The following is a 14,115-nucleotide window of genomic DNA, read 5'->3' on the forward strand; positions in this document are numbered from 1 at the left end:
CAACCTGGTGGACCCCCGTCATGCTGTCCCGGGGTCTGTTTTATGGAGTCTGATGGTAGACTGGTGATAGTCGATCTCCTAGGGGCTCAGAGACGGTACCTGCGTGTTTTTAGTTGAAATGTACTTATTTATAAAGTAAAGAATGCAAACATTTTTTAGTCACAAAAATTTAATTTTGATTCTTAAACGTTGGTACTCTGTTAACCAATTCAAAATCCAAATGACACACCTTAATTATTCGACTAGCTTTTAATAAAGTATAAGCACGTAATACTAGGTAGTAATTCAATTTATTATAATTAGAACTAGTTTATTTGACAGACGAGTTGAATGAAGTTGTTATGTTAATTGGTTGGTTGCACTGAAACTTGTTTAATGCTGTGTCATCAGCGTAGAGCTAAATTTAAAATTTATGAATTTCTAAAAGTACACTGCGAAAAACGCTTTGAAGGGGCTTTCAACGTGATTTTACAACCTTAAACTATCTTACAAAAAGAGCTAGGAAATGGCTTTCCTAGAGTTATTTTAAATAAAAAAAACATTAGTAACTTGAGAAATTGGTCATTGTTGACCTAGGTCAAAAATAGAGTCTAATCTCTAGTTCTAGTCTGGCACAAACACGACAAAAAAGGAAATATTATTAACCTAGGTAAATAATAATGTCCATTAAGTCATCTGACATAAAATATACTTGACTTGATAGATAAATTAGGTTGTCTCTTCATGTTGTTATCTTAAATTTTTAAATTTTCAATAAAAGGACCATCAAAAATATGGTTAATAGTGGAAAAAAACGCTAAATTATCCACGGTTTAGACCCCTATAGAAAATTAAATTTTCCTCCCTCATTTGAAAGATGAAAATATCTCTCTAGGGAGGAAAAGTGCCACCAGTAAAAGCCACACTGTCTAAAGACAGTTTGTCACTTTCTTGACAAATTGACAACAACAAACATTAGATGCGCAACTCTGGTAGTAAACTGCTTTCTGCACTGCACTTTCTTCTATTGAAACTCTATGAACTAAAATCTGAACCAATTTAGATGTAGTAGCTAAAAAAGTTCCCTAATACACATGCTGATTAATGTTAACAAGTAATGTGGTTATTCTGTCCATGTTTGGAAATCAAATAATTTGTGTATACTTCTTGGATAATTTTGAAAACAATTCCTCAAGCCGTTAACCCAATAATAGTACTTCCGTGTTTCACACTTTGTAGTTGTCGCGCACTTACAATAATAATTAACCTCAATTCGGAACGCACTCTGTTTGTAAAGTATAGTGTGTATCGGGCAAGACGTCATTATTGAAAGATCGACATTTGACAGTGCATGTGTGTAAACCAGACTGGTAGAGAACCTAAAAAAAATAATGTGTCTTTTTGGCGGAAAAAAGTAGAGGTTGCAGAAAAATAAAAGAATTTAGTAATTTTCCTCGTTAAATTTAAATAGTGGAGTTTTATTTGCCTCAAACCGGTGGTTTGTGTTCGCGAAGTCCACATTTGGCGACCGTGACAGGACGGGGAAAATTGACTATTGTGTTGGAGACTTCAGGTCCAAAGTTTAGGGAGATTTCATTTGTGTAAAGTTACAGTCTGTGGAAAGATGGATCTCGAAATCAAGAAAAAAGGCCGTAAAGTTCTTCGGGCATCCTTTACAAGGTGCTGTACAGAGTTAGAGACTGTATTAGCAGAGCCAACTGAAGACCAGTTACAGAAGGCACAAGTGTTGCAGGAGTTATTAACTGGGAAGTTAGCAGAACTGCAGGTGAAAGACGCCGAGATATTTGAAGCTATGTTAGTGTGTGATGTTGAAGAAGAGGACTTAATTAAAGAGAAAGACATGTGTGATACATACTTAAAACGTGCAAAAACCCTTGAATTGTGCTATTTGAAGCTACGTAAAGTGGACAGTCATCAAATTGATGACTTAAATGAAAGTGCTAGTTCCGTTGCTGCTATTACAGGTAAGAGGAAGTTTAAATTGCCTGTAATACAATTTAAAAAGTTTGATGGAAACATAAAAGATTGGCTTTCCTTTTGGGCACAATTTAAGAAAATCCATGAAGATATTGAGATGGACCCTGCTGACAAGATCGAATATCTTATTCAGTCTACTGTGCCAGGTAGTAGGGCTAGGCGAGTTGTTGAAAGTTTTCCTGCTATAGGAGTAAATTATGTACAAATTGTAGATAGTTTAAGAAGTAGGTTTGGTAGGGAAGACCTACAAATTGAAGTATATGTCAGGGAACTATTGAAGTTAATTTTAAACAACGCCCTAGCCAAGACAAAAATTGAGTTGTTTAACCTTTATGATAGTCTCGAAACTCAGTTAAGGTCACTTCAAACTTTAGGAATTACAGCTGATAAGTATGCTGCCATTCTTTACCCATTAATTGAATCTTGTCTTCCTGAGGAATTACTAAGAGTATGGCAACGTAGCACTGTGGGACATTTGAAAGAAAATGAGGAATATGAAGAAAATTCTAATAGTGTACCAAGTGGTTGTAACAACAGCTTAGAAAGTCGACTTAAAGCTTTAATGACATTTTTGCAAAGTGAAGTACAAAATGAGCAACGAATCAGTCTTGCTGCTGAAGGTTTTGGACTATGTAGTGTAGGAAATCGCTCGGATACTCCAGGTGGCCATGTAGAACGGAGGAAAAAGGTGTCACTAGAATATCCATCAACTGCAGCTGACTTGCTTAATAATACTACAGTTGTTAAGTGTCTCTTTTGTGAAGGTGGTCATGAAAGTGTAAATTGTTTCAAGGCAACAAAATTACCTTTAGAGAAAAAGAAGCAAATTGTTAATGATAAAAGAGCATGTTTCTCTTGTTTAAGGAAAGGACATCAAGCTAGAAAGTGTAGAGGTCATGTAAAATGTTTGGTGTGTGAAAAGAGTCATGTCACTTTGATGTGTCCTGAGATAAAATCAAATAGGAATACACCAACTGCCAGTGAACAACCTATTGAAGCTCAACACTCAATTCACCAGGAAGATTTGGTAGCAACTAACTGTGTTAGCCTTGGTATTGCTTCTCGAGTTTTTATGCAAACTTTACGCGTTGAGATGGCTGCCCCTAATGGTTCCTGTAGTGTTCGTGCTCTAATAGACACAGGATCGCAACGTTCTTATGTTTTGCAGTCTACTGTTCAAAAATTAAAGTTAGTTGAATTATCTCGACATAAAATACTGCACTGTTTATTTGGAGGTCGTTTAGTGGAACAGACCCACAGTCGTTTTGAGGTAGAACTAGTATACAAGGGTCATAGATGCAAATTAGAAGTTTTGAGCCAACCTACCATATGCAATGAAGTGATTCCTGTACCTCCAGGACTCTGGATTGATGAGTTGCATAGCCTAGGCATAGAGCTTGCAGATACTGCGGAAAATTCTGCCATTGAGGTAATGATAGGGGCAGATGCGGCAGGTTACTTAATTACTGGAAGGAAACATCTACTTGACTGTGGACTGGTGGCTGTAGAAACACTACTTGGGTGGACTTTGATGGGCAAATTGCAAAATGAGTATTGGAAGGACCATCTGGCTACTTCAACCATAAATTTGTATCTTAATGATCAAGTTATTGCCAATTTGTGGGAGTTGGATATATTAGGCATAACTGAACCCAGCAGAGACAAAAGTAGAAGGGAATTGGAAATTTCAGCAGAGATTTTTTTCAATGAGACAGTAAAAGTGGACAGTGAAGGCCGCTATGAAGTAAGACTACCATGGCTGGAGGGGCATCCTGTACTTCCCAGTAATCTGTTAGTTGCTCAGAAACGTTTGACATCCACTTTGAGAAAGCTGAACTCAATGGATTTGTATGAACTATATAACGGCGTATTACTGGAATGGGAAGAAGCTGGAATTATTGAGCGAGTACCCAAGGGAAATGTAACAACATATAGTCACTACTTGCCCCACAGACCAGTTGTACGAGAAAGTTCAGCGACTACCAAGATCCGGCCAGTTTTTGACGCTGGTGCAAGACAAGGTCAGTGCCCTTCTTTAAATCAATGTTTGGAAAAGGGCCCCAATTTGATAGAGATTATACCTGATGTTTTGATTGGGTTCAGAAAGTACCGAATTGGAGTAATATCTGATATTAAAAAGGCGTTTCTTCAAATAGCAGTAAATGAAGCAGATCGGGATTTTCTCAGGTTTTTGTGGATCAACAGCAAAGAAGAGGAGATTATCTACCGACATCGACGGGTGGTGTTTGGCGTTAACTGCAGCCCGTTTCTTCTTGCGGCGACAATAAGACACCATCTTGAGCTAACCAAGGAAAAAATAGCTTCTTCAGAATGGCCTTATCAAATGAATACTTTGGATAAACTTAATGGTTGTTTCTATGTGGATAATTGCGTTACAAGTTTGCCAGATGAAGCATCAGTGGAGTCATTTGTTAAGGAATCTTTTGAAATCATGCTCAAGGGTAAGTTTGAACTTACAGGGTGGGAGAAATCTTGTAGTAAAAGTCCTAGGATGAACAAGAATCAGTTAGACATTAATGTTTTGGGTCTTACTTGGAACTTGAATCGAGACACTCTGTCCTTGAGGAACAGCTTGAAGGAGGTAGACATACCCGAGGATCTGACGATAACTAGAAGACTCATATTATCCCACACTCAACGGATTTTTGACCCTATTGGTTTGGTGAGTCCCACAACATTGTGTCCAAAGCTACCATTACAGCGAAGAGTGGTGCGGTTACAAACTCTGAGAGATGCTTTGCGAATGAGATTTCGAAGCGAATATCTGGGACAATTACGAGTGATATATAACAAACACCAATTGTCACGCCCTGTGAAGATCGGGGAGGTCGTCCTCATTGGCAGTGATGGTAGTAAACGACTAAATTGGCCGCTTGGACGGGTCACTGAATTGTTACCGGGAGGAGATGGTCGTGTTAGACTAGTCCGACTGGCGACTTCTGGAGGTCATGTTCTGCGTCCAATCCAGAGAGTGTTTCCTTTAGAAGTGGATGCTACAGATGAGTTCGAGAATACTCCGGCTGAAGGCGCTGCCGAAGATGCCCAAGACTACTGTGAAAATAGTGAATCGGTGTTCGCGAAAAGCGGGAGTGATGTGAAAAGCAGAGTACCCGAAACGAAAACTTCGCGGAGTGGTAGGCTAATAAAGACGCCGTCTAGATTATTAGATTAGAATAAGGTTTATTTTTGTAGACTTGTTTTGTTGGAAAAAAAAAGGGGAAATTTTATAAGTTTGCTTTTATGTTGTGAGAAACTTTTATGTTGACAAAAGTTTCTCAGGTGGGAGAATGTCGCGCACTTACAATAATAATTAACCTCAATTCGGAACGCACTCTGTTTGTAAAGTATAGTGTGTATCGGGCAAGACGTCATTATTGAAAGATCGACATTTGACAGTGCATGTGTGTAAACCAGACTGGTAGAGAACCTAAAAAAAATAATGTGTCTTTTTGGCGGAAAAAAGTAGAGGTTGCAGAAAAATAAAAGAATTTAGTAATTTTCCTCGTTAAATTTAAATAGTGGAGTTTTATTTGCCTCAAACCGGTGGTTTGTGTTCGCGAAGTCCACAGTAGTGTTTTTATTCGCATAGCAGTACCTGATTGGAATGCCGTTGAGCTTAATAATAAAAAAAACAAATGGACTGAGATCCGAATAGGCAGCAGGCGATTCAGTGTACACGCAACATCTAATTTGATTGCAAACATGTGCATTTTGGAAAAAAAACGAATGGATCTGCTTCGGGTGGGCCAGCAGGCCAGTCCGGGTCAAAAACACACACAGAAAGGTCCCCTATCTTTAAATATGCACCGCACGATTGATGCTGGTGCTAGATAACGCTTTGTCGGCGTCCACTTAACAGTAAAGTGGCCCCTTTTGCATATGACCGGACTTTGTGTATGTTTGGCTAAAAATGTCTGAAAAAATGACGACGTAATACTTTCCCGGATCGAAATACCGTCACGGGAGCGGACACATGTGCGGTCCGACGTAACCGAGATAAAAAGTGGTACTTATCTGGTTAAAGGCACGGCAGAGAATTGCAAGAATGACGGAACGGCCCATTGAAGTACCCCGGGCAGCTGCTTAACACGATAAATTATTGATGACTCTACCTGGTGCAACCAGGAACCCAGAACACGCGTACGTCGCGGTACCGCAACTAGGCAGTACCAACGCGACGTAGGTCTGTACTAGAGTCGGTAAGTTGGCGGAATCTTGATGGGTCAAGTCGATGAAAACTGCGAGATCGTTATCGTTCGCGTTATTAAGTTATTTAGTTGATTTATATTAAATGGGACGGCGTTAGGCCCGGCTTGCGCCCGGTAGTTAACCGCCGGTTTTCCCTCGGCAACGATATGTTTACGGACACTGACATTAAACGATTAATATTATGACCGGGGCCCGGGTTAATGATACTAAAAATATGCGTGTCCCGCTATTTTTAACTACGGAATTCACTTACGCACGACCTGGGATGTGTTTTTTTCTAACATGTGAAATTTTTGTGAATTTCTGAGAGATCAAATATGAAGGAAAGCAACAAGATTGATACAGAATCTGCTGTAACAAACATGATAACCGAAAAACAAAAAAAAAGAAAATTTCAGAATAATACTAATGCGTTAATAAAAAACTACTACACAGAATGTCGAATTTCCTGAACTGGACAGGAAAATTATGTTAAGAAATAAGAAAGTAGAGATTTAGGGCTACATTTTGACGTTTAAACCAATTTACTAAAACCGTTTAAGCAACCAAATCTGTCAACCATTCATATGTTCCAAAAGACACACAAATTCAGAGTAGAAAGGAATAAAAACTGTGAGGGAGAGACAGTATAAGAAATTGGAAAGAAAAAAGAAGTTACATAAACGACAGGTTTGATTATGATTTTTCCAAAAAGACTTTATCCAGACAAAATAAAATCAAAATTTTGGGCTATATTTGGAAGTTTGAATGACGAAAAACCACGTTAAAAGCTGCCAAAATAGTTGTAAAAACCAAACTTGGATAATTCAGTCTTCTTGACTTTTATGAACAAGAAATACAGTTTTTGAACGTCCCAGTTTCGTTCGTTTGACTGTTTTTTATAAACGAAAGTAGGTAACAAGATATACTTAGGATCAAAGTGGGGCCTGTAAAGCAACAGATCAAAGACTAAATAGTTTCACTACGAAAACCACATGAAAGAGCCAAAAACATTTAAATAGGGTTACTCAATGCTGAACAAACCAAACTAACTTAAAGTTTGACAAACCAAGATAAATTTTCTTACCAAACCAAAGAGTAGATCAACTTTAAACTTTTTCAAATTAAAAGAAATACATTGATTGACATCAACTCAAAAGAAACCTGGTTTTACATAGTTGAAAAACTGGTGACAACCTTCCGTGAAAAACTAAATACAAACATTCTTCCAACAAAAATGACTGCTAATTAGTCTTAGGCTAGAAGGAGAATTAGAAGAAAAAACCAGTCGAATTTGCTAATTATCTTCTATGTTGTATGTAAAATATGCATTTTTATTTTCCCCTTTGCTTCCCACGATGATATCAAAACGCCTTTTATTAATATGAAGAATGTAGTAATATAGAGGGTGTTACTTAAAAAAAGATGAATTCAATTTTTTATTTTGTTTATCAAGACTTTCACATAAAAATGACAGCTTTTAACATCAAAAACTCTACACGTCTACCATCTTGTTTTTGACTTATTAAACTAAAAATGTAGGTTAATTTGAAATTAAATATTTTGACAACTACTTTTATTGACCTATTACTAAACAAGTTTCTCCAACAATTTCCTTTCAAATGATTTACTGTCGATCTATTGAAATGTCATGTTTTGGTCCTGTATTATTAGGTAAATTACGCACTACTGCATGTGTGTGTCCAATCATCATCAAAATGGTAACTTGCCCACTTTCGCTTAAGAAATATGATACCACTTTAAAGATAATTGGCTTACAATCACTTTTAAAGTTATGATGATTTATTTATGTGGTTATAATGATTAGTGATCTTTAATAGGGTTTGGATACCTAGTAATTATTAGAATTTAGTGTAAACTAGTCCAGTAAAGCATGGTCTCAAAAAAAATCAAAAAGTGTTAACTTAAAGACTATATCAAATTGAAAATCAAAGTGTAAAAGTCAAAAACTTAAGACGAAATTGTCAAGATACATTATGGATGAAACGACAAAGATTAGAGTCTGAAAAAAAACTGAAAATGCAGAGTTAGTGTTGATTTTCGTGCACTGAAAAGAGGTAAATTGTTAATGATACAGCACTAGAAGACATTCGTACATTTATGATGGGGATTGTTACAATCTTGAGGAATGAAGAAGAGCTGAACCGAATATATTGATGAATTTATAGAAGAAAGAAGATATTGGAGACACCAAAACGGATAGACCAGGATCTTTCGCAAGTTTATTTGAAATTAACTTTCAAAATTTTATAAGTGTATCCAACATGTTGTACACATATTTGTCAATGGACTTTATTGGCCAATGAAGGAGATATTTTGAGCGTTAAAGCTGTAATAATTCAAAATTCGGATTTTTTCAGTCAAAAAGTGAAGAACAAAACTTAAATCTTCAACATCCACGAAAAACGAGATGAATCACATTAACTGTACAAATGAAAATACATATTTGCCATATTTCTGCTTTGGTTGAATGGTAAACGATGGACCTGATAAACATTTTCTTTGGCTAATACTTTCTGCAGGTACTGAAAACATAATGCCCATCATCTCCTGGATTATCTTATTAGAACTAGAATACATACAAGTGACCCAAAGAATCTATTAGATTTCTTGATTGAAAAATGATTAGTCCAGACTGGATATTAATCCAGAACCTCGACTTAGGTTAAGGGGATTACATACACTTGGGGGGCGGTTAATTAAGGTGTACGTTCTGTCGCATTGAACGGCTTTTCCCCGTCCCGCTTCCACCCCAAAAGTAATAGGAAAGAAAGTAAAGCCCCGACACAATGCACCGTGATCAATCAAAATGTCAGAGCGAGATCTTGGCTTTGTTTACCGGGACCGACAACGCACGCCATAGGTTAGGCCATTGGCGAAGCGGTTTGCCCCTACGGGGGGTTTTTACCCGAATTTATCGAGAACTATACAAGTTTTTGTACTGGTGCTTGGTTATTCAGAGTTGTATTGTTTGAAAGTTGAGTGAGTTTGCATGTAGGCTGGCAGGAATTAATCCAGGTTGTCCAGGAAAATAAAATATATAAAAGTACGCCAATGGATGTTAAGCCCGGTAGTTGTTGACTTATTCCCCAGCTAGATATGAAAGGCACTATTAAAATGAAAAATCGTATCGGCTCTAGGAAATTTAAAATTCAACTTTGAAGCGAACGTTGAATTTCATACACATAAAAGGGTTGTCAAAATGATGAATCGACCAAGGGGGGAAAAACTACAAATCCGTTTCGAATCGCGAAAAACAACCAGAATCTAGTCGTGGTGTTATATCAAACGTGCACGTCTCTTCGTCTCTATATAAGGCTCTCGTCTACGTTAACGACGTAGTTATACGTCATATAAGGCCGATTCTGCGACGTGCCAACGGTTTTCTGCATCTATTCCGAGACCCATTGGTCTACTTATCGGGACGTTCGAGGAAGTTCAGATTTGTATTATTGGCAGGCGTGATGAGAATTTGCGTTATCGCCAGGTTGAAAGACTTTGGCCGGCGTTTTCTACAAATATAGATCCATGTCACTTTTTTTTTGTTACTCGGTCGTAGAGCAGATTAGTATGAATTTGCCATCTATTTGGTTAGGTTAGTACCAGAAGTTGAAACTGACGGAAATTACGTTAAGTAAACCTTTCTGAAGTTATACAATAAAATACCAAAGAAGAAAACCAACAAAAGTGTGTCTCTTCCATTTTGTTCCCTGGTCTCTTCTATGTAGAAAAAGAAGATCCTGATTTGGCAACAACACCACACCTTTCCTTTTAAAGACCTTCCTCCTCCCTTCCTGAAAACTGGGATAAAGTAATTTTGCGTTATAGTCCTTCCTCCAGTGAGAGATCATGGACTTCTCTTATACCACAAAGCGAAAAGAAGTAGAAAGACAACTGTTCACTTGGTAACAGCCAAACTGTTATTAACCTAACTTAATGATAAGTAGTACTACATAAGGTGCTGCAAAAAACACTGTTTTGACAAGCAATTCCCTCGAAAACTTTCCTGAGAAATGCACAACATTCATCGATAATGCCTTAACTCTTCAATTGTTCCTGATTAAGTGTTATCCAATCATTACCTAAGTTGTAATTTGCCATTTTTCTTCTGCTGATTCTCTAGTTCATGAATTATTAATAGTTCTAATAGAATTAGAACCGTCAGTAAACAAAGATTCCGAGCACAACAAACCCCCAAATATTCAATTTTTGTAGTAATTAAGTGTTTCCTTCCCTCGTTGTGTGAGGGTTTGAGCCGTTCCAAATTCTACAATTAGGTGTATTGAACCATTTAAATGTGTATTCATCACTGAAGCAAACGTTTAGGCATAGTAAGGTTCCATCACTTCACAATCTGTATCATCTTCATTCTTGAAAAAATTGAATTTTTTTATGGATGAAATTTGTGTCATTTTAATACGTTTAATTGGTTTCTTGACAGAAGAACAATGACGAATTTTCAGCAAATCGTCCGAGAATTTTTATTTAAGCAGGCTCATCTAATATAGTTGATTTCCTTTTTAAAGGCCACAGAACCAGTTTCTGTATTGTGGTAGCTGGTGTGCAATTGGTACTATCAGTCAATTTTTGAAGTTTTAATTGTTGGCATATTTCAGCCTGTGGTTCTAGTAAAAACTTAACAGACTGACACAACCCAAACACGACCTATTACTCCAGATCTAGTTCCACGTGATTGTTTCTCGCTTCTTGGAGAAATCCAATAATCTGATGTACCGGCTAGATGATTAACGGTTAAAATTATAAACGCTTCTCCCCAAGGCGATAACTCACGGGGAGCTTCGATTTTTTTCACGTGCTTCGTTTAATTCTGAAAGTTGTAAATTTACGATGCCGGTTGAAGAACGGCACCCGCCGGCGTTTGCTAATACATTTAAACGATGAGCACCGAAGATAAATAATGCACACCTATAAGTCTTTTACCCGAGTGTTACATTACTTCGAACGACCATACCGAGGATACTTACAAAGTTCTGAAAGTTCCCAGACTATGAGGCTTCGAGCTGAAATCGATATGGTTCTTTAAAGCTGGAATATCGCGATTCTTAGTCTAACAGATGCGAGAAGATTAATTGGAGAATAGAGTGGTCCAGGAGTAGATTTATGGCACCAAGTTTTTAATACTCACCCGGAGGTGGGCGAGTCGATAAATCAAAGAAATTAAGTGTCTCTCAAAGTGTCCTTTCCCTTAAATACTTCTTATTATGCATTGCGGTGTAACGCCTTATTCGTGAAGAAAAAAACACCGGTCCCTGGTTGATTTATACTCGTGTGTCATTAGACTCTCGCTTGTTTTGTTAAATACGTGGGTATGCAATACTAATTTCTCGACGACCAATGAAATTCCACTTTATGCTGCCGTGGTACAAACAATTATTCAGTCTGTGTCCAGCTGACCATGTCTCAAGTTCCTTACCAGGAAGCTGACAAAAACGGTGTAAGCTTAACAAGAATTGATGTAAACATAGCACTTGGAAACAAGGTGGATCTGACAGGCTTTATCCAAAAGTCCAAAAAAACAAGCGCTGAAAGAAGGAAAAATCTGTTTAAAAAATGAGCGTACGTTTTCCTCGTCTCATTCTGGTCACGTCTTCCTCAAGGCAAATTCAATTATTCACTGTCACCGGAAGTGGATCTACGCAACAAAAACACGGCTAATGCACTTATCACCTCCGCTTTACCTAAATTACCCACCACTTGTAATTTGTTAATGGGACCTAAACGGGTAAGGTTGCTGAATTAGATTTGCTCATAAGATTCAATTTGGTGGAAGAGCATACAAAAGCTAAAAAATTACTGCAAAGTTTACGCTTAGTACTGCATCACCCTGTACTGTAACTCAAATTTTCTCTACTACTTCTTCTTAGAGTGCCTATCCGTTCCGGATGTTGGCTATCATGTTAGCTATTCGAACATTGTTAACAGCAGCGCGGAACAGCTGAGTGGTTGAATGGTTGAACCACGTTCTTAAATTTTTCAACCACGATATTGTCCTTATGCCCACTAGCTCCATATACTTTGCCTTGGAGGATCTTCTGTAAAAGGACATATCGGCTTTCATTGCGCACTATATGTCCCAGATATTGTAGCTTTCGAGTCTTAACTGTATTCAGGAGTTTTTTTTTCCAAAAATGTGGGTTGCAGCTCGATTTTTCGTTAATCCCAATTTTGTTTGATTTTCACTGTACGCTGGCAACGAAATTAAAAGCGGATTAATCCGTTGTCGAGGTTTTTTAAACGGGATAGTTGAACTTCCAATTTGTTTTACGATATTTACCCAGTTCAAATATTGGTCGCGCACACATTTCTACGGCAATTAAAACGGCGTTTTACGACTAAGCGGGAGCGTTTTTCAGCTATTTGCCTATTTAAACCAGCTACGGCACGGAACAGTAGAAACGTTAATCCCACGTTAAATAGGCACGATTAGTGCTGGATTTCTTCCACTGCAATGTTTGATATACCCGATGATCCGACAAAGGACCGTAAAAACGCGTAATTCGAATCTTTCGTCAGATTTTTGAACTGAGCGGCATCATCAGGCGGACGGTTTTCTTTTTTACCTTAAAAAGAGATTAAACGCCGCTTATTTCCACAGCAGCTGGCCGGGTAATCTCTCTTTTGTACCCCCAGGTTCAATATAAAAGCGATCCCGGAGCTTTTCATGTCTCGCCCCCGTATAATGGATTTTGTCACTCTTTGGAAATACCTGCTCCAGGTCCTAAACGTGTGAGAAGGCCTGTCGGTTTTAATTGTCTCCTTAACGCCCCAGTTAATTTTATTAACAAGATTTCTGAAGGAATTCTTTAGATGGTTTAATATATGGATGCACCAGCTTTATAGTCTCTTATTTGAAGGATGTTTATTATAGAAAGGAATATTTTGATGTATTTGACTGATTCTTGAGAGGCAGAGAGACCATGCAGATTTCCTAGCATTAACTCCAATAGTAGTTTCGGTTAATAGCCATGAACCTTTTAGTATCAACCATTTAGCTGACTGAAGATTTGCAACTAACCTTTTTCATAAATCTGTCATATCTTTAAGGGCCCCTTCTTTTGTAAAGATTAGGAAACCTTCACTGACTGGATTAAAGGCAGTAAACAAAAAAGATGGTTTACGATAAAGTTGAACCAACAAGGAGCACGAAACTCTCTTGAAATAATCATTGTGCTGCCAATTCTAACCAACCAATTATACCATAATTGTCTGATTAGTTGCCAATCAAAGGAAACATAAAGAATCAATCCTGAACCCGTTCGAAACCAATTTCTAATCATATTTGAGCAGCCCGGTGAACTGAAACGAAAACAACAACACCTGTTCAGGTAAGATCCCCTAAAAAACCGACCGCAAAGAACGCGCCAGTTGACCGTACCAAAAGTTAACGAGGGTCGTTCGCCCAGGGCCCCCGGGGGCCGCTTCGTTTCCCGTGCAGTGTAAACACACCTTAAGGGGCTGTTAAGCCTTTGCTACCTGCCTGTTCAGTTTGCAAATGATTTGTCTGGATTCAGATTGGTTTTTTGCATATTGTTGTTACAACTAAATCATCAAAAATTTGCGATGTTGGTAAGTCCACCATGTGCGTATTTTGTGAATGGTTTGTGAATGGTCAAACAAGCAGCTTCCAGCTTGAGAGAATAAACAAACCATGAAGACATTATCCTATTATACGGTCCATGGTGGTTAGCCACAAGACGCAAATTACTCCAAATCTAAGGCCGTGTTTACACAAAAAAAAATCACACAAAGGCGCGTCTCTGGCTCGGTTATTAAGTCGAGCAAAGAGCAAACTCAATTTAGACATGAATATATTACTTAACGAAGGCGTTATGACTGCCACCCGTTCGAATTTATCGGCTTGGTTCTTCGTAAATCACAGTATTTTAT

The 14,115-nt window shown here is 37.9% G+C and overlaps 2 protein-coding genes across 7 annotated transcripts in view; one reads left to right on the plus strand and one right to left on the minus strand.

Annotated features, from left to right (window-relative positions):
• The window catches only part of fz2 (frizzled 2), an 83,092-nt gene that overhangs the window by 11,458 nt on the left and 57,519 nt on the right, over positions 1 to 14,115 (minus strand). The window lies entirely within an intron of this gene.
• On the plus strand, positions 1,604 to 5,170 carry LOC145731938 (uncharacterized). The gene has a single exon (XM_081983931.1). It carries the CDS (start codon positions 1,604 to 1,606, stop codon positions 5,168 to 5,170), a length of 3,567 nt encoding a protein of 1,188 aa, XP_081840057.1.

Source organism: Ips typographus, linkage group LG7, assembly GCF_016097725.1.
Source record: "Ips typographus isolate SLU linkage group LG7, UJ_Ityp_2.0, whole genome shotgun sequence".
NCBI lineage: Eukaryota > Metazoa > Arthropoda > Insecta > Coleoptera > Curculionidae > Ips > Ips typographus.